General features: G+C 44.2%; 1 protein-coding gene across 1 annotated transcript; it reads left to right on the top strand.

Annotated features, from left to right (window-relative positions):
* Positions 1-564: 564 nt before the first annotated feature.
* Positions 565-26,385, top strand: and1 (actinodin1). Its single transcript, XM_080752382.1, has 11 exons — positions 565-637; positions 3,799-3,911; positions 7,908-7,952; positions 9,198-9,340; positions 10,178-10,339; positions 10,386-10,640; positions 14,014-14,271; positions 15,708-15,964; positions 17,038-17,124; positions 21,786-22,093; positions 23,762-26,385. The coding sequence occupies exons 2-11, from the start codon at positions 3,839-3,841 to the stop codon at positions 24,241-24,243; spliced, it is 2,070 nt and encodes a 689-aa protein (XP_080608508.1). The 5' UTR covers positions 565-637; positions 3,799-3,838; the 3' UTR covers positions 24,244-26,385.
* The last annotated feature ends 1,169 nt before the right edge of the window (positions 26,386-27,554 follow it).

Below are 27,554 nucleotides of genomic sequence, written 5' to 3'. Positions count from 1 at the left end.
TGCAGATAAGCATTATAATATTATAAAACATACATTAATCACTTTAGCCCTGTTTTATACATTGGCTTATTTGAAAATAGCCGATCTACAAGCTCACAACGTGTCGCATCGCGACCCGTTGTGAGCTTGTAGATCAGCTATTTTCAAACATTTTGTACTTTTACTTTTATTAGTACATTTTGAATTCTGGACTTATACTTGTAACAGAGTACATCTACAGTGCAGCATTGTGTGTGTGTGTGTGTGTGTGTGTGTGTGTGTGTGTGTGTGTGTGTGTGTGTGTGTGTGTGTGTGTGTGTGTGTGTGTGTGTGTGTGTGTGTGTGTGTGTGTGTGTGTGTGTGTGTACAGTGTGTGTGTGTGTGTGCGTGTGTGTGTGTGTGTGTGTGTGGGTTGGGGGGGGGGGGTCAGTTTAAAAGCTCCTGTGACCCTCCCTCAGAGCAGTCTGTCAGAAAGGCTGTGGGGGAGACAGGAGGGTGTGCACGTACACACACACACACCTAAACACACACACCTACACACACCCCTACACACACCCACAGGTATATATTGCAGTGCTGGGACGTCCCAGCTGAGCCGAGGTTGGAGCAGACGTCACGTTAAAAACCTGCAGAGGGACACACGGACAGGACATTGAAGGTAAGAGAGAAACCCCACACACACACACACGTCCGCAAAGTAGGCCAAAGTTGTGAGCTTGTAGATCGGCTATTTCCACTAGTATCAATGTTCTTTTTTAAGTATAAAGTTGTCAAACATGTCAGTAATGTCTTTGTATATTTAGGTTATGTGTCATATCTGCCATGTGCAACTTCAAAGCCTACAAGCCAAACAGAAATGTAATTATCAACGACAAAAAAACACAATTAAATCGTTAATCGCAATTATTTGAGTGACAATTAATGTCATGTAAAATGTCATAATGGTGACAGTCATAAGGCACAGTGACTGAACAGTAAGAGAGTCAAACTAAAGGAGTAGTTCACCCAACATTCTTTTTTCTATTGATTACTCACACCATGGAGACTTGAGTTATACGTCTCCAATATAATCTGTTGCTTTTCTTGCATGCTTAAGACAACATAAATATTATAATAAATTGTACCCCCATTGATTCTGGATGGGGAGTAATGCATTCATCAATAGAAAAAAGTCATTTTGGGGGTGAACTACTCCTTTAATAAATGACTGGTCAATTCTGCCTTGCTGTGTCCTTACACAGACATCAGGGTTTGGGGACTCGAAGGGCTCAGAGGTACTTGCCCATCGGGCAAGTTAAGGTCACGTCCTACTTGCCCAAAGGTCATGACCACTTGCCCCGAAAAGTAAATCCTTATTCTTCTCCAACAAACGAATTATAAATCCAATGGATTTTCTTTTATTTATTTATTGAAGACTAGATGTTTTGCATAAAAAAGTCAGACGTTAGTAACCACTGGTCATGTTATCTTGTCTTGATAAACACATGGATTGCTACAGTTCTTTCTTTATTTTATATGCTGCTCAGTTTTAATTCACTGCACCCTAGGTTTATGTTTTGTTTATTGTTAGTTATTTCATTGTACAGTATTGATCAGAGCTTCATGTGTGAGCATGTAAATCAGGGGCTGTCCTGAAGGTAGATAGTAATCTCTCTACCAGTAGATCATAAAGATCATGTTGAGATGGTCATTGTAAAAGCATCTCTCTAGTCAAAACGGTGTCGTCACGCCTGATGCAAAATGATGACAAATCAGGTGAACCTTGAAAGGTTTCAGTAATCTTTCAGGTGCTTTCAGTATAAGATAGTTTCAGGTAAATTCAGGTACATTGGAATAGTTTCAGTACTTTCAGGTGCTTTCCAACTTTCAAGTTCAGGTTGAGGATGAAATGAAACACCTGTGCTTTTCTTTGTAGATTAGAGGTTCAACATGTTTGGTCTCGGGTCACCCCTGGAAATAACCACAACACTCCTGAATTACACTTTACTTTATACTTAACATAATAATACTTTTGTCATATTAATGGTTGCTAAATATGTAAATCTAAGATTCAGTTTATGCCACAGAGGAAAACTTTGTTTCTATTTTTTTAGAACAGATTGAACATAACTTTATACTTGACGTTTAACCACTTGAACCCCAGCATCCCTGTTCGGGAGGGGAACATTGACCTCCAAAAAATAGCAGATCTACAAGCTCACAACGCGTCACGCTGTGACGCGTTGTGAGCTTGTAGATCTGCTGTTTTTTGGTGAAGAGACTTGGTGTAATGTATTGGCTGGAAAAGATCAACCAAGTACAGTTTAACTCAGGTCTGTTGTACTAAAGTATAAGTGGGTAAACTGAAGTGATATTGATCAATTATAAATATTATCATAGTATTCTGTGATATAGACACCCTGGACTTGTGGCATGGCACCCTAGGGTACCACGGACCGCACTTTGAGAAACCCTGTTGTAGACAACATAATGATGGGTCACCTGCAAGCTCCTCATTTCTAGTGTTCACAACAGACTTAAAAAAAAGAACAAAATATATGTACATGTCCGGTAACCTTTTTGGGGAGAAGAGTTACTGATAGAAGCAAAAAAGACTTTCCTGGCTGCAAGCTTATTGAAAAGTACAGCAATTTAATGAGTGACATTAATTTATAGGTCATTTATATGTTGTGACCCATATGCAGCATTAAGGCAGAGTTGACTACATGTGCATATGTAAATGTATTTAAATTGCATTGTGTGTTAGACTGCTGGTTGGTTGGTGTATTACACGCCCCATTAACCCATTCATAATTTAAAACTTTAACTATTAAAAAAAATAGCAGATATACAAGCACCAAGTGCCGCGCTGTGACCTCGTAGATCTGCTATTTTCGAGGGGGAAAAAAAGAAAATATTTGCAACTCTGAATACTGTATATCTTTCATAGCAAACTTTTGTATCTCAAATTTCTGCTTCTGGGGGGTCCCTGGAACAACATATTTTGAGATGGGGGTCCGCGGCCAAACACATGTAATTTGGGGGGTCCTTGACATGAAAAAGTTTGAGAGCCACTGATTTAGAAGAAGGACTTCTCAAAAATAGCAGATCTACGGCACTCGGTGCCACGCTGCATGTGAGCTTGTACATCTGATATTTTTGAAGCATAAAACAATGGTTAAAGTAACAGTGCGTTCCAGCTCTTATTGGCCAGGACATCGGCCAATAGGAGACTCTGCCTGTCATCACATGATTGGCTCATGGATGAGACAAAAACGTACAAAAATGTCCTGAATTCTGAGTTTTTCATGAGGTGAATAATTGATCAAATACAAGTAGTTTAACTGCTTTAAAACAAATGTTTATTCCTTGGCTTTCAACCAAGACATTAAAGGAGTAGTTCACCCCCAAAATGACTTTTTTTCTATTGATTAGTTATGCCATGGAGAGTAGAGTTCAATAATATTTTTAGTTTATTGTCACATTCCTAAGACAGAAATTTGATTCGAGTAAATTTACCCCCATTGGTTCCGGATGGGGACCCGTTTCGAAACGGGTCCCCATCTGGAACAAATGGGGGTAAATTTATTGTTATCACATTATTATCTTAGGAATGCGACAAAAAACTAAAAATATTATTGAACTCTAGTCTCCATGGCGTGACTAATCAATATAAAAAAAGTCATTTTGGGGGTGAACTACTCCTTTAACATTTCTAATTATGTGAATTGTGTTTTAACATGTTCTTGTGTTGTCACGATTTTAACCTATACTTGGGTTAGGGCTATACTTGGTTAACCTATACTTCCAACGTGTGTTGTGTTTTTAATGTGTTTTCAGTCAGCTAGCAGAGAGAGAGAGAGAGAGGAGAGGAGACATCATGGCTGAAAGGAGGACATCATCTTTCTCCTGTGTCTTCATCACGTCACTGTTGGCTGTAGCGCTGCTGTCTGGTGAGTAGAACACACTGTTTGTGGGGCGGCATAGCTCAGGGGTAGAGAAACCGTCATTAGTGCACAAAGGGTTCCCAGTTCGAATCCGGGCTCCTTCTGAGTGTGGAAGAGTCCTTGGGCAAGACTCTGAACCCCTAATTGCTCCCAGGTTGGTGCTGCGCATGTTTCCTCCGCCACCGGTGTATGAATGTGTGCGTGAATGGGTGAATGTAATGAATGTGTGTGTGAATGGGTGAATGTAATGAATGTGTGTGTGAATGGGTGAATGTAATGAATGTGTGTGTGAATGGGTGAATGTAATGAATGTGTGTGTGAATGGGTGAATGTAATGCACAATCTATGTAAAGCGCTTTGGATAAAAGCGCTATATAAATTCACCATTTACAATTTTATTTACCATTTACTGTAATATACCAGGGGTATTCAACAGGGGGTCTTCAGAGTTACTACAGGGGGTCCTCCAAATCTTTGTGTGATAGAAACTTGATTTTCCACCCCTTTCTCATATTAACCACTTGACCCCTAGCGTCCATATTCTGAGAACTTTAGCCGAAAATAGCCGATCTACAAGCTCACAACGCCTCGCGCTACGAGGCGCTGTGAGCTTGTAGATCAGCTATTTTCAGCTAAGAGGTTTGGTGTAGAGGGGGAAAAAGAGCAGACTAAGTACAGAGTGAAAGGTCAAGTTTATTAAGTATTGACGGTTCAAGTGGTTAAATATCTGAAAACACAAATTGTCATGAATCCAAAATACACTGATGATTGTGCCGTCAAACAATGAAACTATGTGGAATCTATGAACAGGTTGTGGGGGTCCCTGCTTCATCTCTCTCTCAACTAAGGGGTCCCTCTTTGCCGAAAATAGCAGGTCTACAAGCTGACAACGCCTCGCATTGCAAGGCGTTGTGAGCTTGTAGATCTGCTATTTTCAGAATATGGACGTTTTGCATCATCAGTGATGCATTTTGCATCATATGATGCAAAATACATTGTGTAAGTTATGTTTACTGTAAGCTTAACTCTTTACATTAATCTCTGTTCTTTGTGAATGGTTGTTGTCGGGCAGAAACCTACCTCCTCCATACTCTTAACGTTTTGTGTTTTTCCTAAATGTACGTCATGATCTGCTAGCACCAGACCCATACCAAACATCCCAATTATGATATCATTTACAGAACCAGAGCTAATGATTACTGTCACGAGTCTCTGAAAAACCGTCCACAAGCAAACATTGTTCTCAAGTATAAAGTATAAAGTGAGAGAGAGATAGAGGGAGAGAGAGAGAGAGAGGGGGGGGGGGGGGGGGGGGTTCTTTTCATCAGCCGCTGCTCCTGTAACAGATTACTACCTGTCAGCACCCCCCCCCCCCCCCCCACAGCCCCTCCCCCTCCTGTTAAAGAGCTGCTGTTTGCAGATGTTACCAGATGTTAGCTCCCCTTCTTTTCTTTTTTACAAGCTCATAAAAAAACGATACGGCGGAAATACGATGAGACAGCATCGTTCTAGACCCCCCCCCCCCCCCCCCCCCCCCCTTCACCCCCCCCCCCCCCCTTGGTGCCAAGTCTGCGTATTTTCCGCCACTTTTCTGCCGAGTTACGGGAAAGAAATGATTAGTGGTGTTTCTTTGATGTCTATGAACCACTGTTAGGGGTCATTGACGGACAGGCTGGCTCTGGTGTCTCTACTTATTGTTATTGTGTGTGCGTGCGTGAGTGTTAGGGCATTCCCGAATAGTGATTTTTAGTATTTGAATAATTCAACCTCAAAGTATTAGAATAATATATTCGACAGGACTGGCCAAACTGTCAAATATTAAGTAAGCAAGAGTTGAACAACGCAAGGCGTTGTAGGCATGTAGATCTGCTATTTTCACAATATTTATCACATTAAATGTAACACCTACAATTCCAAGTGCTTGTCAGGGTAGGGGGTCCCCAGTTCAAATATGTTTATTTTGGGGGTTCACGGCCTAAAAAGGTTTGAGAACCCCTGGTATAGAGCATTAACACATTCATCCACCAGGGGCATTGACAACTCATTCTTATGACTTCCTATCTAGCCAAGCTTTATAAACTATATATTTTTTAAAGACAAAATAATGAAAGAATTATAATAAGCGAATATTCGACTTTGGTGAACAACGTTGAATAGTGACTTTGATATTCGAATATTCGAATATTCGGTGAATGCCCTAGTGTGTGTGTGTGTGTGTGTGTGCGTGTGTGTGTGTGTGCGTGTGTGCGTGTGTGTGTGTGTGTGTGTGTGTGTGTGCGTGTGTGTGTGTGTGTGTGTGTGCGTGTGTGCGTGTGTGTGTGTGTGTGTGTGTGTGTGTGCGTGTGTGTGTGTGAATGGGTGAATGTAATTCATTCAGCACAAACATGACTTTTATCAGGAATAATATATGGCTGTGTATAATATATAATATATGCCCCCCCCCCCCCCTTCTCTCGATATCGTATTAATATAAACATTTAAAATATTGAACATGTTCTTGACATGTGCCAAATGACGACGCTGTGCCCCTAAGCTAGATGCAGAATAGATATTCCAAGACCCAAATGAGCATTTTTTACTGAAATCTTTGCTTCTGGGGGTCCCTGGAAAACAACATGTTTTGAGATGGGGGTCCGTGGCCAAATACATATTATCATTCTGGGGGTCCTTGACTTGACAAAGTTTGAGAACCCCTGGCCGATTCTAGAAATGTATTCTAATTACTAACAGTTTTTTATTAAAAAAAAAAAAAAAAACATAATGTTGCTATATTAGTGGGAAACCTTGTCAGGTCAAGGACCCCCAATATGATGTGTATGTGGCCGCAGACCCCCATCTCAAAATATGTTGCGCAGGGACCCCCCAGCAGGGGCGTGGCACCACATTCTGGGCTCTGGGTTCAAGGATTCACTGCGGGCCCCCCATGAATGTTCTTCATAGGGGGAACACATTATTTTGTGCTTATTATTTTTGTTTTAACACATTATTTTGTGCTTTAACTATTGAAAAATAGCAGATATACAAGCTTGTAGATCTGCAATTTTTGTAAATTCTTTGAATATTTCAAATATTTTTCACGACTTTTCAAAAATAGCAGATCTACAAGCTCGCTGTGAGCTCATACAGCGAATAAAAAAAAAATCTGCGAAATCTGCTATTTTACAATAGCTAAAGTATAACATAATTAAGGCCCCTCTCCTCCGCCTTGGTAACTCAGTCCCCCCACTCCCCCCCCCCCACACACACACACACACACTCCCCCTGGCCCCCCAGAAGCATAGATTTGATTTAAAAAATGCTCACTCTTCTAGATTTGGGTCTTGTAATATCTATTCTGCATCTAGCTTAAGGGGCACAGAGTGGTTGGCAAACACTAGCTCACCATCCTGACCCCCCCCCCCCCCCCCCCCCCCCCCCCGTTCTGTAAAACATTAACACCTCCTCCCTGCGGAGATGAAAGAGCTGAAGCAGCAACAAACTGAAGCTGTGCTTTTTACTGTAGCAGCAACACACACACACGCACGCACGCACGCGCGCACGCGCACACATGCACACACGCACACACACACACACACGCACAGCGCTGCATGGGTTCAACATCACAGGCTCACCTATAAAATCTACAAAGCACTGTTAGTATAGCACCCCCCGCAGGCCATAGAGGCAATGACCTCTGTTACCCTGCTCACATGATGTACTTGTAGTAAGGTAAAGTTAGCCGAGTGTTAGACCAATCTGGGAACTAAATCTAAATCAATAGCTTTCTTCACAAATGTGTTCATAAAGGTGTCTACTATCACCTCTGAATTTGTTCAATCACAACTCCCTTGACAAACTTTGTGGGAGCCAATCAAAGTAGAGTTCTCAACAGGCCTGAAAATTAAGGCCTGGCCTTAACTGGGCCCTAACTGGGCCTTAACTGGGCCCTAACTGTGGTCTGTCAGATCTGTTGTTGTTGTTGTTGTTGTGTGTGTGTGATCCCTCTTCTGTGTGGTCTTTCAGATCTACTGTCTGCTGGCCCCATCGACCAGAAGCTCAAAGGAGATGGTAACTATTCTACTCTAGTCCATATATGGTATTCCCCAGAATCCCTTTTATGCCTATATATGAAGATCCCTGATGTCATTGATATATATCACTGGACAGATGGCCAAGACATGGCCCATATCTGTGTGGCTGGTTCAGATAGGGATCTCCATGTATGGGCATAAAATATATTGTATGCATATGGATACATATTATTAATAATAAAGGATAAAATAAAATAAAAAGTCCATATATGGTCATTCCCAGAAACAAAATCCCTTTTATGCCCATATATGGAGATTTCTGATGTCATCAATCCCAGACCCTAACTGGCCCAAAAAAAGCCTGCTTTACGCGGACTTACTCCCTACCTTCCCCGAAAACGTTAATATTAAGTCCATATATGGATATGGATATATATATATATATATTAATAAAGGACAAATGCCAGGGCAGGAAGGCCACCAAATAAAACAAGATTTTGGTCCATTGAAATAATTAATTGAATTTAAGGGTCAAGGATGATTTTGGTTTGAGGGGCATTAAGGCCACTGTGGTCTCAGGTCATGCCATTGGTTTGAGGGGCATTAAGGCCACTGTGGTCTCAGGTCATGCCATTGGTTTGAGGGGCATTAAGGCCACTGTGGTCTCAGGTCATGTCATTGGTTTGAGGGGCATTAAGGCCACTGTGGCCTCAGGTCATGTCATTGGTTTGAGGGGCATTAAGGCCACTGTGGTCTCAGGTCATGCCATTGGTTTGAGGGGCATTAAGGCCACTGTGGTCTCAGGTCATGTCATTGGTTTGAGGGGCATTAAGGCCACTGTGGTCTCAGGTCATGCCATTGGTTTGAGGGGCATAAAGGCCACTGTGGTCTCAGGTCATGTCATTGGTTTGAGGGGCACAAGGCCAAACTGAGGGGCAACGACGGCCATGGCCTTCATGGCCTCCCTGAAATTCCTGACCCTGTTGTCCTCACTGCTCAGTAGGGGAGAGCATCAGTGCTGTGTTCTATCTGTAACGCACGTATACGGCGTCTGCTGTCGGAAATAAAAATATGAAAAGCGTCTGCCCTCGTGAAACTTTCAGAGTAGCGTATCTGATAGGCATTATGCACTGGCGTCTGCCCTGGCCAAACGAATAGCCGCGGATCATAGATTATAGTATGTCCTCAAAAAAGGTCTAGAACACACCACTGCAGAGCATCCATAAAGCTCTCTATCTCTCTGTCTCTCTGTCTGTCTCCCTCCCTGTCTCCCTGTCAGTAGGAGAGAGGCTCCAGCAGCAGTCTGCAGCGGCGGCGGCTCACCGTCGTCTGGTGCGACACCGTAGGAACATCAGCTGGTACCAACAGAACTCTGACTTCTGGAACTGGTACAAGTACTTCACTGACAACGGGAACCTGGAGGCGGTGAGTGGACGCACACACACACACGCACGCACACCACACACGCACACACACACGCTCACACACACACACACACACACACACACACACACACACACACACACACGCACACTCCAACCTCCAGGGGTCTTTCCTTCATCTCATCCAGCTTTCATCCTGTAATGAAGGTTTTAAATCTGAAACCTTTCAACGTCAGGCTCTTTAAAACGACTGCTTGTTAAAAACACCTCCTCTGTTCCTCCACCCTACTGGGAGAGGAAACTCCACCTCCACCTCCCTGTGGGGGAGAGGATACAGGATAGGTGGGCACTGGGAACTGGGCACTGCCCGCTGGGCACTGTAGGGACAACACCTCCCTCTGAGAGAGGATACAGGAGAGGTGGGCACTGGGCACTGCCCAGCGGGCACTGTAGGGACAACTGGGCACAGGGGGTCTAGGGCAGGGGTGGGCAACTTTGATGATGGCGAGGGCCACTATATTTCCACCTTCACTCCAGAGGGCCACTATATTTCCACCTTCACTCCAGAGGGCCACTATATTTCCACCTTCACTCCAGAGGGCCACTATATTTCCACCTTCACTCCAGAGGGCCACATTGCATATTGCTACGTCCTACTTTGTCATTCTAGTATCTCATACAAAAGAAGCAAAAATAGCAGATCTACAAGCTCAAAACGCATCGCGCTGCGATGCGTTTTGAGCTTGTAGATCGGCTATTTTTGCTTCTTGAATTATTTTTAGTTATTTTTCATAATGTAATTAGTTACTTTACTCTGTTCATAATGTAATTAGTTACTTTACTCTGTTCATAATGTAATTAGTTACTTTCCTCTCCACAGGTTCAGGAGTTAGATAAGATCTACTTAGCCTACCTCCAGAACAAGAACCGTGCGGAGGGCCGTCGCTCCTACAAGGCCTACCTGCGCCACCTAGGGGATATCTACAAGTCCTGCGCCGACTCGGCGGACCCCAACTGCGTGGCGTCGGCCACCAGCCGCCCCACCCCCCTCCCCCCCTCCCCCTCCTCCCACCCCTCCCCCCGTGAAGACCTGCGACCCTACCAAGGATGCCTACTGCCTGTACGCCGCTCTGCTGCAGGGTAAGAGCCCCTACCTGCCCCTGGTGCTGCCCGCTGTGCCCGTCAAGAAGGCCCCGCCCCCCGCGCCCGCTGCCGCGGCGCTCAAAGGCCCCGCCCCCGCCAAGGCCCCCGCACCGCTCTACGTGCGCACGGCCGTGCCCGTGAAGGACCCCCAGTCTGGGTACTACTACTACGCACCCTCATCACAGTCATTCCTTAGCAAGGTATGTACCATGAAGGACCCCCTGTATGTACCTCTTTATGAAGGACCCCCAGTACCTCAGTATAGTGAAGGACCCCCTGTATGTACCTCTTTATGAAGGACCCCCAGTACCTCAGTATAGTGAAGGACCCCCTGTATGTACCTCTTTATGAAGGACCCCCAGTACCTCAGTATAGTGAAGGACCCCCCAGTACCTCATTATAGTGAAGGACCCCCTGAAGGTATGTACCTCATAGGGCATTAACGACTTGTGATTTTTGCAAGTCGACTCGACTCAGTAAAACGTTGAGTTGAAGTCGACTTTATCGTTCAGGGTTCCCACGGTCATGAAATTCCTGGAAATATTTTGAAATTAGAGAAATATTTTTCCAGTAGGCTACTGGAAAAATTTTGGAATTGATCAAGGGTCCTGGAAGGTCCTGGAAAAAATAGCTATGCATTGTCTTTGGTTATTTTTCTTAATACCTCTGAATTGACAAATTAAACATTGGCCAAATTGTCAAATATTAGAGGCAGAAATTGTGAAAATAGACGATCTATATGCTATTTTCACAATAGAACCGTGTTATACAAAGTTCCTCAACTCTTAGTGCTTTTCAGGGTGGGGGGGTCCCCAGTTAAAATATGATTATTTCGGGGGTCACAGCCTGAAAACACTACACTACCTGTCTTTGGGCATTGCACATAGGAGTAAGCGACCTGTTATTGAGCTGAATTATTGTTATATAGTCCTGGAAATTGGATTAAATATTCTGGAAAGGTTTTGGAAATGAATTGGTAAAAATGTGTGGGAACCCTGATCGTTTGATGACATCATCACATCACACACGACCCCCCAATTATTTTGGGGGTCCCCAGATGATTAACTTAATGTGAAACATTGTTTTCTCTCTCAACTGTAAACAAACCAACATAACGTTTAAGTGTATAGAGCAGGGCAGGAAATTCACGGCGGCCACGACGGCCATGGCCGTCGTTGCCCCTCTCTTTGGCCGTGTGCCCCTCGAAAAATGACATGCCCAAACGGCCACAGTGGCCGTGGTGCCCCGGTGCCCACAGCAGTCCATTAACTGCTTTTTACCGTTTTTTCCTCTGCGCGATTTTCCAGTCATTACGGTAACAGCAGTGCGTGGTTGGCTGAGCTCCTCACATGACCAGTAGTAGATTCCATTTACGCTCGTAGTAGCAGCATAGCAGCCGCCGCATAGTGAGCCGCCGGAGTCCCGCGACACAGTGTTTATACAACACAAAAGCATCACCGGGCCAAACGGGAGTTACATCTAACGCAGCCTGTTGAATAAATCCGAATGTGCGAACGAATGCTTTCAAACGGAGCTCTGCTGAGCTCAGGACAACAACCAAAATGCAGCACTAAGGGAACCAAAAGCTATTCTTTCCCCAAGAGGCTGAGCTGTCAGAAAGTACATTATTGTTGAGAAAGGATCACTCCGCGAACGGGAGGGAGGAGTTTGTGTGCGTGTGTGCGTGTGCGTGCGTGCGTGCACAACACATGGCCAGTGGTGGAAAAAGTACTCAAATGTTTTACTTAAGTAAAAGTATCAATAGCCTACTGCAATGTAGAAATACTCCGGTTGCAAGTAAAAGTCATAAATATACTTGAGTAAAAGTACAAAAGTATTGGTATCAAAATGTACTTAAAGTACCAAAAGTAAAAGTACAAAATGTTTGAAAATAGCAGATCTACAAGCTCACAACGCATAGTTATGCGACACATCTTGAGCTTGTAGATCTGCTATTTTTTCTATAAGCTTGGTTATTTTCAAATAGCCTAAATAGGGCTAAAGTGGTCCATGTATGTTTAATAATATTATAATTGATATATGCAAAGTAACTGGTAACTAAAGGTTTCAAATAATTGTAGTGGAGTAAAAGTACAATATTTGGATCCGAGATGTAGTGGAGTAGAAGTAAGTGTTAGAAATACTCAAAATTACAATAAACAATTAAGTACAATACTTAAGTAAATGTACTTAGTTACTTTACACCACTGCACATGGCAAAACAGAAATAAAACAGGTTCTTGATATTTATTTAATTGAAAGGTATTACATTAAACCTTAACGTTTAAGCTAAATTAACTATGACTGTGGCGTGGACTTAAAATCATTGTTTTAATGATGGCCTTCCTGCCCTGGCACTTGGCCTTTGTGCCCTCACAAATTTGACAACACCAAAGGCCAATTGGCCTTGCCCCTAAACTGACGAAATTCCAGGCCTGGTATAGAGGGTATCTGCACATTTCTAAAGTGACAATTTAAGGACTTTTTAATACCTCTAAAATGACAAATTAAACATTGGCCAAATTGTCAAATATATAGAGGCAGACATTGTGAAAATAGTTACATAATATCTACATGCCAGGGAAGTGCTGGCCATTGGGAAAAGCGGGACAACTCCCGAACGGCCGGTTCATTCCCGGCCGGTCCAGGCCGGCCATTAGGAAAAAATTACAAATAAAATGTCGGCCTTCGTTCCATTTTGGGGGCTGGGCGGCCAACAAAGTAAATCGTCACTGTCGGGCAGAAACCTTGTATCTCCAAGTTTCAAATGTATACATTTTTTCGCAAAGCAAAGCCCTGCTTCATCATACAAGGCCGTCGCACAGAAGTAGTGAAAACAGCCGATCTACAAGCACACAATGCCTCGCGGTGCGAGGTGTTGTGTGCTTGTAGATTAGGTTCCCAGGTTAAAATATGATTATTTGAGGGGTCCCCAGTTAACATATGATTATTTGAGGGGACCCCAGTTAAAATATGATTATTTGAGGGTCCCCCATTTGAGGGGTCCCCCAGTTCAAATGTGAAGAAGGTTGACAACCACTGCATTAAAACGACGTTAAACTCACGTTGCCACTCGATTCGCCACTCATTTTCTGCACGCTCACACCCTCTATAGGCAGGGAATTTTAATAAAACCTAGGAATAAATTCCTTACCAAACGATTTCTTCACCAATGTGTTGGTAAAGGTGTCTAGTAACATATCTAACAAAGATGGGAATTCAACATCCCTAGCAAAATATTTGACAGCTAGGGTAATTCTGGGTCTCATTCACTTACTGTACACTGTACTATAAGGGAAAAAAATCACTCCCAAAAATCTGCTTTAAGTGGGATGTGAGGGGTCTAACTAGGTGTTTTTAATTATTCTGAATCCATTGCAAGCATTTGTTTTGACCCAAAAAACTATGGTTTAGTGATGAGTCATCACTTTTCATAGTTGTATGGGGTCTGTTTTTGGCCCAAGGATAAATGTTCTTCGTGCAAAACAAGTGCAGATTTGACTGGTAATTTTCCCTGACTATCTTTTCATCTGCCCGTTCGTGCCCCCCCCCCCCCCCCCCTCCCCCCCTCAGGAGCAGAAGGCGGAGCTTCTGCGTATCTGCCAGTCAGATGACGTGGAGTGTCTCCAGTACCACCTGAGAGCAGCCTACGGTCACAAGCCCTCCCAGGGACCCCTGCCCTCCTACGCCCACCTGGGCTGTGACCCCAAGACGGACCCCCAGGGATGCAAGGCCCGCCTGGTCCAGAAGGCCCCCTCTGGGATGTACCTGCAGTACCCTGACTGTGATCCCCTCAGGGACCCCCGGTGCGCCCACGCTGCTTCACTAGTGGTAGGTTTATTTACCCTCTGAGGGACCCCCTAGTGGTTGGTTTATTTACCCTATGAGGGACCCCCTAATGGTAGGTTTATTTACCCTCTGAGGGACCCCCTCTGGGCTGTACCTGCAGTACCCTGACTGTGTCCTCTGAGGGACCCCCGGTGCGCCCACGCTGCTTCACTAGTGGTAGGTTTATTTACCCTCTGAGGGACCCCCACTGTGCACACGCTGCTTCACTAGTGGTAGGTTTATTTACCCTCTGAGGGACCCCCACTGTGCACACGCTGCCTCTCTAGTGGTAGGTTTATTTACCCTCTGAGGGACCCCCACTGTGCACACGCTGCCTCTCTAGTGGTAGGTTTATTTACCCTCTGAGGGACCCCCACTGTGCCCACGCTGCTTCACTAGTGGTAGGTTTATTTACCCTCTGAGGGACCCCCACTGTGCACACGCTGCTTCACTAGTGGTAGGTTTATCCTCTGAGGGACCCCCTAGTGGTAGGTTTATCCTCTGAGGGACCCCCGCTGTGCCCACGCTGCTTCACTAGTGGTAGGTTTATCCTCTGAGGGACCCCCTAGTGGTAGGTTTATCCTCTGAGGGACCCCCTAGTGGTAGGTTTATCCTCTGAGGGACCCCCGCTGTGTCCACGCTGCCTCTCTAGTGGTAGGTTTATCCTCTGAGGGACCCCCTAGTGGTTGGTTTATTTACCCTATGAGGGACCCCCTAGTGGTAGGTTTATTTACCCTCTGAGGGACCCCCTCTGGGCTGTACCTGCAGTACCCTGACTGTGATCCTCTGAGGGACCCCCGCTGTGCCCACGCTGCTTCACTAGTGGTAGGTTTATTTACCCTCTGAGGGACCCCCTAGTGGTAGGTTTATTTACCCTCTGAGGGACCCCCTAGTGGTAGGTTTATTTACCCTCTGAGGGACCCCCTAGTGGTTGGTTTATTTACCCTATGAGGGACCCCCTAATGGTAGGTTTATTTACCCTCTGAGGGACCCCCTAATGGTAGGTTTATTTACCCTCTGAGGGACCCCCTAGTGGTAGCTGTTACTTTATTTATCCTCAAATAAACTAGGGTAACTTTTCAGGGATAGGGAATCAATGGGAGTGGGAATCAATAGGGAATTAATGGGAGTGGGAATCAATAGGGAATCAATGGGAGTGGGAATCAATAGGGAATCAATGGTAGTGGGAATCAATAGGGAATCAATGGGTGGAGTTTCACATGACAGTTAGCTTACTGTAGAATATAGTCAGCAACCGTCAGCAACCACACTCACAATTTCAAATAGCATCTTTCTAGTTGTAATCACCAGTAAGACTCCCTAATCAGGAGATAAGCGACCGTCAGGTCACATACACAGACTTTAGAAGGCAATGGTAGCCAGTTTTTCACTGTTTAAATGAAAGGTCATTAAATAAACGTTCCTTCTCTGTCCCTCAGGCTAACCGCGCCCCCAGCCCCCCCGCCCCGGCCGGCCCAGGGTCCTGTAACCCTCTGTTTCAGGACGGCTGCAACCCGCTGACCGCCACACGCTTCTCCTCAACCCAACAGCACTTCCAGGACGACCCCCGCGACCAGGCGGCCGCCATCAGAGCAGCCCCCTCCCCTCCCCCCGAGGAGCAGCAAGACAACGATCCTTATGCCATGCTGAGAGACGCTTACAACCAGGCACAGAGGGTTAATGACCCTTATGCAAGGTAACCTAACCTCCTTATGACCTTACAACAACGCACAGAGTAGAGTTCTCAAATTCTGCCCGAACCCGACCATACCCGAACCCGACCAACATTTAGGGTAGGGTAGGGCCTAACATGTATGCTAATTAGTCGGGCCGGGTAGGGCCTCGGGCTCAATGAAAAAATTAAATATTAGTTTTTATTATTTTATTAATATTACTCCCGACCATACCCGACCCGAAGGTTTTTGGGCCGGGTAGGGCCTAAAATGTATGCTAACTAGTAGGGTCGGGTAGGGCCTCGGGCCTGCCCAGTTAGGGCCCAATTAGGGCCGGGCCTTAATTTTCAGGCCCGTTGAGAACTCTAGCACAGAGGACCAGAGACCCTTATGCAAGGTAATCAGGGTTCCTTTTGCAAAAAGGGCATGTTTTCAGTCCAGTCCAACATTTTTCACATCAAGATCCATGCATTTATCCAGCATTTCAGCCACAGAACCGTTTGATCACATTTAACCCCACTGACACAAAATATAGAATATTTTGTTGACCTTGCATAAGAGTTTGCCCACAATTCCATGCTGTATTGATTGATTGATTGATTGATTGATTGATTGACAACTTTATTAGAAGTTTGCATAGAAAAAGGTACAGTTTCATGACAGTACAGTTCACTGGTACAAGGTCAACTAAAAGGAGATCCATGAAAACACTAAGCTTATTTCCACAGGAAACCATTGAAGTATCTCATATAACATTGAATGACAGACAGATAGAACAGAGTACTATGCAGTAGATATGGTAAAACAAAAAAAAGTAAATAAAAATAACATAAACAGTGCAAAGAATATATACAGTAGGTAAATACAGAGAAGGGTCAGGGGAGGCTGGGCTAGGTTTGTTTTTGCCAGTTGCAATGTTGTTGTTGGTGTTGGTGCCATAGGAGAGATAAACAGGAAAACGTTGATTAAAAAATAACAATTCTTTCAAATCTTGACAAAGTCCTGATTTAAGCCGATTCAAGTTGATTTTGTAAACAGTTTTAGGACCAGATTAGATAAGCAATAACATTCTAATTAACCCTTTCCATTCATCCAGGTACCGTCAGGCTCCTCCCACTCAGGCCAACCAGTACGCCATGTACCGCCAAGCCCCGCCCCCAGCCGCCAGCGACCCTTACGCCAGGTAATATATTAATAATTATAATAATAGTAATAATACGGCAGGTAATATTAATAATTGCACACGCCACAGCAGACACACACACTCACACGCTCAACTGTCTGAATGTTGTGCTGCAGCGCACATCTATAACTCTATGGTGCACATACAGCCACACACATCTATAACTCTATGGTGCACATACAGCCACACACATCTATAACTCTATGGTGCACATACAGTCACACATCTATAACTCTATGGTGCACATACATTCACACATCTATAACTCTATGGTGCACATACATTCACACATCTATAACTCTATGGCGCACATACAGTCACACACATCTATAACTCTATGGTGCACATACAGTCACACACATCTATAACTCTATGGTGCACATACAGTCACACACATCTATAACTCTATGGTGCACATACAGCCACACACATCTATAACTCTATGGTGCACATACAGTCACACATCTATAACTCTATGGTGCACATACATTCACACATCTATAACTCTATGGTGCACATACATTCACACATCTATAACTCTATGGTGCACATACAGTCACACATCTATAACTCTATGGTGCACATACAGTCACACATCTATAACTCTATGGTGCACATACAGTCACACACATCTATAACTCTATGGTGCATACAGTCACACACATCTATAACTCTATGGTGCACATACAGTCACACACATCTATAACTCTATGGTGCACATACAGTCACACACATCTATAACTCTATGGTGCACATACACTCACACACATCTATAACTCTATGGTGCACATACAGTCACACACATCTATAACTCTATGGTGCACATACAGTCACACATCTATAACTCTATGGTGCACATACAGTCACACACATCTATAACTCTATGGTGCACATACAGTCACACACATCTATAACTCTATGGTGCACATACAGCCACACACATCTATAACTCTATGGTGCACATACACTCACACACATCTATAACTCTATGGTGCACATACAGTCACACATCTATAACTCTATGGTGCACATACAGTCACACACATCTATAACTCTATGGTGCACATACAGTCACACACATCTATAACTCTATGGTGCACATACAGTCACACACATCTATAACTCTATGGCGCACATACACTCACACACATCTATAACTCTATGGTGCACATACAGTCACACATCTATAACTCTATGGTGCACATACAGTCACACATCTATAACTCTATGGTGCACATACAGTCACACACACATCTATAACTCTATGGTGCACATACAGTCACACACATCTATAACTCTATGGTGCACATACAGTCACACACATCTATAACTCTATGGTGCACATACAGTCACACATCTATAACTCTATGGTGCACATACAGTCACACACATCTATAACTCTATGGTGCACATACAGTCACACACATCTATAACTCTATGGTGCACATACAGTCACACACATCTATAACTCTATGGTGCACATACAGTCACACACATCTATAACTCTATGGTGCACATACAGTCACACACATCTATAACTCTATGGTGCACATACATTCACACATCTATAACTCTATGGTGCACATACAGTCACACATCTATAACTCTATGGTGCATACAGTCACACACATCTATAACTCTATGGTGCACATACAGTCACACACATCTATAACTCTATGGTGCACATACACTCACACACATCTATAACTCTATGGTGCACATACAGTCACACACATCTATAACTCTATGGTGCACATACAGTCACACACATCTATAACTCTATGGTGCACATACAGCCACACACATCTATAACTCTATGGTGCACATACACTCACACACATCTATAACTCTATGGTGCACATACAGTCACACATCTATAACTCTATGGTGCACATACAGTCACACACATCTATAACTCTATGGTGCACATACAGTCACACACATCTATAACTCTATGGTGCACATACAGTCACACACATCTATAACTCTATGGCGCACATACACTCACACACATCTATAACTCTATGGTGCACATACAGTCACACATCTATAACTCTATGGTGCACATACAGTCACACACATCTATAACTCTATGGTGCACATACAGTCACACACATCTATAACTCTATGGTGCACATACAGTCACACATCTATAACTCTATGGTGCACATACAGTCACACACATCTATAACTCTATGGTGCACATACAGTCACACACATCTATAACTCTATGGTGCACATACAGTCACACATCTATAACTCTATGGTGCACATACAGTCACACACATCTATAACTCTATGGTGCACATACAGTCACACACATCTATAACTCTATGGTGCACATACAGTCACACATCTATAACTCTATGGTGCACATACAGTCACACACATCTATAACTCTATGGTGCACATACAGCCACACACATCTATAACTCTATGGTGCACATACACTCACACACATCTATAACTCTATGGTGCACATACACTCACACACATCTATAACTCTATGGTGCACATACAGTCACACATCTATAACTCTATGGTGCACATACAGTCACACACATCTATAACTCTATGGTGCACATACAGTCACACACATCTATAACTCTATGGTGCACATACAGTCACACACATCTATAACTCTATGGTGCACATACAGTCACACATCTATAACTCTATGGTGCACATACAGTCACACATCTATAACTCTATGGTGCACATACAGCCACACACATCTATAACTCTATGGTGCACATACAGTCACACACATCTATAACTCTATGGTGCACATACAGTCACACACATCTATAACTCTATGGTGCACATACAGTCACACACATCTATAACTCTATGGTGCACATACAGTCACACACATCTATAACTCTATGGTGCACATACAGTCACACACATCTATAACTCTATGGTGCACATACAGTCACACACATCTATAACTCTATGGTGCACATACAGTCACACATCTATAACTCTATGGTGCACATACAGTCACACATCTATAACTCTATGGTGCACATACACTCACACACATCTATAACTCTATGGTGCACATACAGTCACACATCTATAACTCTATGGTGCACATACAGTCACACACATCTATAACTCTATGGTGCACATACAGTCACACACATCTATAACTCTATGGTGCACATACAGTCACACACATCTATAACTCTATGGTGCACATACAGTCACACACATCTATAACTCTATGGTGCACATACAGTCACACATCTATAACTCTATGGTGCACATACAGTCACACACATCTATAACTCTATGGTGCACATACAGTCACACACATCTATAACTCTATGGTGCACATACAGTCACACATCTATAACTCTATGGTGCACATACAGTCACACACATCTATAACTCTATGGTGCACATACAGTCACACACATCTATAACTCTATGGTGCACATACAGTCACACACATCTATAACTCTATGGTGCACATACACTCACACACATCTATAACTCTATGGTGCACATACAGTCACACACATCTATAACTCTATGGTACACATACACTCACACACATCTATAACTCTATGGCGCACATACAGTCACACACATCTATAACTCTATGGTGCACATACAGTCACACACACATCTATAACTCTATGGTGCACATACAGTCACACACATCTATAACTCTATGGTGCACATACAGTCACACACATCTATAACTCTATGGTGCACATACAGTCACACACATCTATAACTCTATGGTGCACATACAGCCACACACATCTATAACTCTATGGTGCACATACAGTCACACATCTATAACTCTATGGTGCACATACAGTCACACACATCTATAACTCTATGGTGCACATACAGTCACACATCTATAACTCTATGGTGCACATACAGTCACACATCTATAACTCTATGGTGCACATACACTCACACACATCTATAGCTCTATGGTGCACATACAGTCACACACACATCTATAACTCTATGGTGCACATACAGTCACACACACATCTATAACTCTATGGTGCACATACAGTCACACACACATCTATAACTCTATGGCACACATACAGTCACACACACATCTATAACTCTATGGCGCACATACAGTCACACACACATCTATAACTCTATGGCGCACATACAGTCACACACACATCTATAACTCTATGGTGCACATACAGTCACACACACATCTATAACTCTATGGCGCACATACAGTCACACACACATCTATAACTCTATGGCGCACATACAGTCACACACATCTATAACTCTATGGTGCACATACAGTCACACACGCTCAACTGTGTTAAGTTTGCACAGCAGCGGTGCAGCGCAGCGATAGTTATGATTTAAGCTCCACCTCAGAAACAGTAATAGGGACTTTAAGCTCCTCCTCAGAAACAGTAATAGGGACTTTAAGCTCCTCCTCAGAAACAGTAATAGGGACTTTAAGCTCCTCCTCAGAAACAGTAATAGGGACTTTAAGCTCCTCCTCAGAAACAGTAATAGGGACTTTAAGCTCCTCCTCAGAAACAGTAATAGGGACTTTAAGCTCCTCCTCAGAAACAGTAATAGGGACTTTAAGCTCCACCTCAGAAACAGTAATAGGGACTTTAAGCTCCACCCTCCTTTGTTTCCTTCGCCAGGTACCGGCAGGCCCCTCCTCCCTCTCCCGCCAACGACCAGCTGGCGATGTTGCGTCACTACATGGCCCAGGCCCAGGGCTCTGACCCCTACGCCCCCCGCATGGGCCCCCCCGCCCCGCCCCCCCAGGCCCCCCAGGCCGACCCCAGCGACCCCTTCGCCATGTTCCGTGAGGCGGCGGCCGCCATGCACCGCCGCGGCGGCCCCCCGCCCCAGGCCCCGCCCCCCCGACAGCCACACCCCTTCTTCAGGGAGGAGGAGGAGCCAGCACAGGAGGAGCCGCAACAGCACCACCCACTGGGACCCCCCGGTATGACCATATCTCTGCTGTCGGCCGATACCTCCTAACTCCTTAATTTTGGCATCAAATTTTTGATTTAGTTTTAGTTGCAGTCTTTTGAATAAAATGCGATTTAGTTGTAGTAATTTTTTTGTCATCTGAAATGTTTTAGTTTTAGTCTAGTTTTAGTCGACTAAATATCATAATATTTTAGTCGACTAAATGTACAGTTGATTTTGTCGACAAAACATTTTGATGGTGTCTGATTTTACACACTTGGTTGCACTCTGAAAATAGCCGATCTACAAGCTCACAAAGCGTTGTGAGCTTGTAGATCTGCTATTTTCAGAGTGCAACACGTGAGCTTGTAGATCTGCTATTTTCAGAGTGCAACACCCGAGTGCAACCAAACATAAAATGACTTGTCTTTTAGTTCTACTGGATCTCTTCTCCACTAGTCCCTACCGTGAAATTTTAGTCTAGTTTTTATTTGTTGACAAAATTGTCAATATATTTAGTCCTAGTTTTAGTCATCAAAGCTTTGTTTTTATTTAGTTTCATTTTCGGTAAAATGAGCTCAAGTGGAGTTAGGAGGTTTTGACCAAAGGGCTTTTTACTACTTTCCATTGGTTCAATATTATGTTAAAGGGGGCGGGACACCGGCCGAAATTTAACATTATGATACAGTAGGTCACGTGGTCTTTCTTCAAACGGTCTGAAAAGGAGGCGGGGCCGTATCAGTTAGTAGTGAATGTATACTTCGTCCGTCGTGCGGTGCCGCGCACAATGTTGATGCCTTGTTGTTAGCGTTTAGCCCGGCTAGCGCTGCACCGCACGGCTATTTGCGACTGCGAGAGCTATTGTGTGTGTACACACACGCACACACACGCACACACACAGGCTACCACAGACTTCAGTCCTCCGGAGCTCCGGTAGCCTCGGAAACCCATTAGGCGCTCGGAAGAAAGCACTGGAGCACTTTTTAGCAGAGATGGCTGCTAAAAAGTGGTCCGGAGCTGACACCGGTGAAGCACTGGAGCACTTTTTAGCAGAGATGGCTGCTAAAAAGTGGTCTGTGCTGCGGTGGATCGAGGAGAACGTTGGACACTGGTTCTAATCTCTGACACCTTTTTGTTAGAAGACTTGTACCCTGTACGCGGTTAGGGGGAATTCTATAGCAGATTATATAACATTTTTACCCCTAGAACTGCTTGTTTTAAAATTCGTTTTATGAATTGTCGCATTTTCTCCTCGCACAGTTCTGTTGGGGTTGTTTCACTAGATAATACTCAGCGCTCAACTCCGCCCCCTCCCGTCATATTACCCAATCACATTAATTTAATTCAGTTACTGTACAGAAAGTACTACTTTCAGTACAGTAACTACAATAAATTAATTTGATTGGGTAATTTAACATGGGGGTACATGACATCATTACAAAAATGTGCTAATTTGATAGCCATAATTAGCTGTTTTGGCCGTGTCACGCCCACTTTAACCAACACACAGATATAAAGGGTGTTCAATAACCCTGATTTATGACAAAAAAAAATCTAAAAGCGTGATTTATGATGTTGTCGCGGTAATCAAAAATATGATTACCGCGTAACCACATGCTACTTAAAGTAGATTTATTTTCCTGTATAGTAAAGTAATGAGACCCTAACTTTGCTCCCCAATGGCTCCTCCTCCCTCTAGGTAAGACCAAGGAGGGCTACGACTGCTACATCGGCTACGACCGCGACTGCTCCCCCGTGAAGCCCGCGGCCGGCGGCACGCGGCCGCGCTCCGGCGCCCACCGCGGCCAGGCCTACCCGGCCGAGGCCTACGAGCCTCACGTGAACGCCGACGGCTCGCGCAGCGGCGTCCTGGAGCCCGAGAACCCCCACTGCGACCCCGAGTATGACCGCGACTGCCGGCTGCGCCGCTACGAGGCCGAGGCGGCGCCGCAGCCGCCCCGCGCCGCCGAGACGCAGCAGGAGGAGGAGGAGGAGGAGAGCGACGCCAGCGAGACGGAGCCCTTCCAGAGCGGCCACCAGGAGGAGCCCTACCTGCCCTACCCCGCCCACCTCGGGCAGCAGGGCATGCCCAGCTTCCAGGACCTGCTGAGAGGCTACGGAGACCAGTACCCCGAGCAGGACGACCACCGTGCCTACGCTGACGACTACCGCAAGAAATAAAACACTTATAATGACTCTACGCAAAAAGTAAACTCACACAGACTCTACGCAGATGACTACCGCAAGAAATAAAACACTTATAATGACTCTACGCAAAAAGTAAACTCACACAGACACTACGCTGACGACTACCGCTAGAAGAAAACCATTTATAATGACTCTATGCTGATGACTACCGCAAGAAGTAAACCACTCACACAGACTCTACGCTGAGGACTTACCGCTAGAAATAAACCATTTATAATGACTCTACGCAAAAAGTAAACTCACACAGACTCTACTCAGATGACTACCGCTAGAAGTAAACCACTTACAGACTTTACGCAATGATTAAACAACTTACAGACTCTACGCTGATGACTACCGCAAGAAATAACAACTTATAATGACTCTACGCTGACGACTACCGCTAGAAGTAAACACTTACAGACTCTACACAAAAAGTAAACTTTAACAGACTACTCAGATGACGACCGCAAGAAGTAAAACACTTTTACGCAGACGACTACCAACTTACCCAGACTGCAAGAAGTAACAACTGAAGGGGAGCACACACCGGACACGGAGGCGGCATGGAGGTGGCGTGGAGGCGACGCGTCAAAACATACGGCTCCATTATTTTCAATGAACTAACCCACACCGGCGGCGTCAGACGCGCGCAGCCGCGGGTCTGCCGCCTTGCCTGCCGCGCCGATACGCCGCTGTTCTATTTTTCCAGCGTTGCCGTGCGCTGAACATGTTCTCCCATGGTTCTCCCCACCGGGGGAAATGGATGTGCTGTGTGGCAGCGCGCCACATCCAGTCGGGGTTACCGCGCGGCACTTCACGCGTGTCGATACCGCGACGCTGCGCATCCGCCCGCGTCCAATGTGTGCTCCCCTCTACAGACTCTACGCAGACGACTACCACAAGAAGTAAAACACGTATAACAACTCTACGCTGACGATTCCGCTAGAAACAAACAACTCACAGACTCTATGCAGACGACTAACGACTTGCTCGACTACTGCCACAAGAAGTAGCAACTTATAGACTCTACGCTGACGACTACCGCAAGAAGTAACAACTCACACAGACTCTGTGCAGACGACTTATCGCTAAAAGTAGACAACTAATGCTTCTTTCCCACTGGACGCGATAAAGATAACGATATGTTGGCGTTCACATCAATTATTAGGGCTTTATTGTTGCGGTGGGGATGATACCATCCACCTCGATTGAAAACGATATTTTTTATCGTTATCTTTTATCGTTATCGCGGCCAGTTGGAAAGGGCCTTCACACAGACTAAGATGACTACCGCAAGAATTACACGTAAACAGACTCTGTCACACAGACTGACATGAAAACACAATCTCCTCCTAGCTTTAAGTGTCTGATTGTCGACACACAGGATCCGATTTTCCGCGCGGAAAGAACGGAGAATATTGTCAGAATCTGGACGAATTCGGACTCGCTGTGTGCATGAGGCCATGTGTGCATTAATTTTGTTTTGTTTTGTTTTATCTGCGGAAGATCGAGTATATGGACCAATCACTGGTCACTGTGGATGTGGGGCTGTCACAATCGTCACGACATTTTACGTGACGATTAATTGTCACTCAAATAACTGCGATTAACGATTTAATTTGTGTTTTTTTGTCGTTGACAATTACATTTCTGTTTGGCTTTTAGGCTTTGAAGTTGCACATGGTAGATATGACACATAACCTAAATATACAACGAAATGACTGACATATTTGACAACTTTATACTTAAAAAAAGAACATTGATAGTGGAAATAGTGGAAAAATCTACAAGCTCACAACGCGTCGCACGGCGAGGCGTTGTGAGCTTGTAGATCGGCTATTTCCACTACTTTTAAAGATGTTTGAAAATATATGAACATTTTTCAACGTGGAAACGATTATGTGGAGGAAGACAGCACACGCACGCACGCACGCACGCACGCACGTACGCACACACACACACACACACACACACACACACACACAAACACAGCTTTTCTATTTCCTCTTCTTAGTTTCCGCTCTAAAAAAAGAAAATAACGCCACGATATTTAATGACTTCTCAGCGCTCCGATTGGCTTCTGCATCTGTACTGTACATCTCTTCATTCTTCTGTTTCTTTGTTTTAATGAATTGTCACTTTTTTTTTTGTCAAAGATGTATTATTATGTAAAGATTTTTTTCTAATGAATGTTCCAATAAAAGCTTTAGAAAACATTGTCCGTCGTTGCTTTGACAAGGAATTGTTTCGTGTGATGTCATTTCAAATGTCACCGCAAATAGACGATCTTCACGCTCACAATGTGTTTCACCATGATTGGCACAGCAGTGTATTATGTGAACTTGTAGATCTGCATTTTGCGGTGGCACACAAGTCAAGCTCACCAGTGCCCCATCACCCCAAAAGTCCCATGCTGGCATTTTGGACTGGGCCGTATTAATGTCAAACTGGGCCCTAGGCACAGGCCGATTTTCAGGCCTGCCCCCCCCATGTGCACTCGCGTGAAATTGGTTATTTTTCTCGGTTAAAAACGGGTCACTAAACAATAATTAATAGCCTAATATAATGTAAATTGTTCCCCTCCAGCTCATATGTAAACACTAGAGCACTCTACCCCCCCCCCCCCCCCCATACAATGTTAAGGTATTTTTTACTTTACTTGAGTATTTCGATTTACGATACTTTTACTTCTACTCCACTACATCTCAGAGGCAACATGTTTACTTTTACTCCACTACAATTATTTGACTTAGTCTTTAGTTACTAGTTAGACTACTGTGTAGATTCTAATAGTGATTACAAAACATGCAACAACCACTTCAGCCTCATCAATCTGGCCAGCCATCATCAAAGAAAAACAGCGCCCTCTCTGTTTGGTTCCTTTACTTTACTTTATGTGTTTATTTAGACGGGACAATGCATATTAATGGACACTAGAATGCTACATTTCATCCGTAGTCCCCACATGAAGGCAAAACAACACATACCAACAAACAGTAACCCTACATTAGGAGAGGGTGTTTAAAAACATACATACTATTCCTCCTGTAAACAAAAACAACACATACTGGCACCAGAACCCTATATTAGAAAAATGTTCATTACAAATATACATATGTATAGACTATACATGGTCACAAGTTTGATTGTCAAGTAACCCTTTTTTTGGGTTATACTTGAAGGATGGAAATGACAAATCTCTTATTATAGGTCATTCCAGATTGAACAGCCCTGAACTGAAAGGGTGTTTTTTCCAAAAGCGGTACTTCAGCCCCCTCTAGTGATTGCCCTCGTATTGAGTC

Source organism: Nannobrachium achirus, assembly GCF_963921795.1.
Source record: "Nannobrachium achirus genome assembly, chromosome: 21".
NCBI lineage: Eukaryota > Metazoa > Chordata > Actinopteri > Myctophiformes > Myctophidae > Nannobrachium > Nannobrachium achirus.
Note: the sequence above shows the minus strand (reverse complement) of the source record. Positions and strands in the feature narration are given on the sequence as shown.

Bases quoted from the DNA above. Each gene is read 5' to 3' on its own strand.
- and1 (XM_080752382.1), top strand. From the start codon at position 3,839: ATGGCTGAAAGGAGGACATCATCTTTCTCCTGTGTCTTCATCACGTCA. The intron at 10,340-10,385 runs ACCCCCCTCCCC...CCCCCCGTGAAG, and splicing joins CGTCGGCCACCAGCCGCCCC to ACCTGCGACCCTACCAAGGA. The intron at 10,641-14,013 runs GTATGTACCATG...TCCCCCCCTCAG, and splicing joins CACAGTCATTCCTTAGCAAG to GAGCAGAAGGCGGAGCTTCT.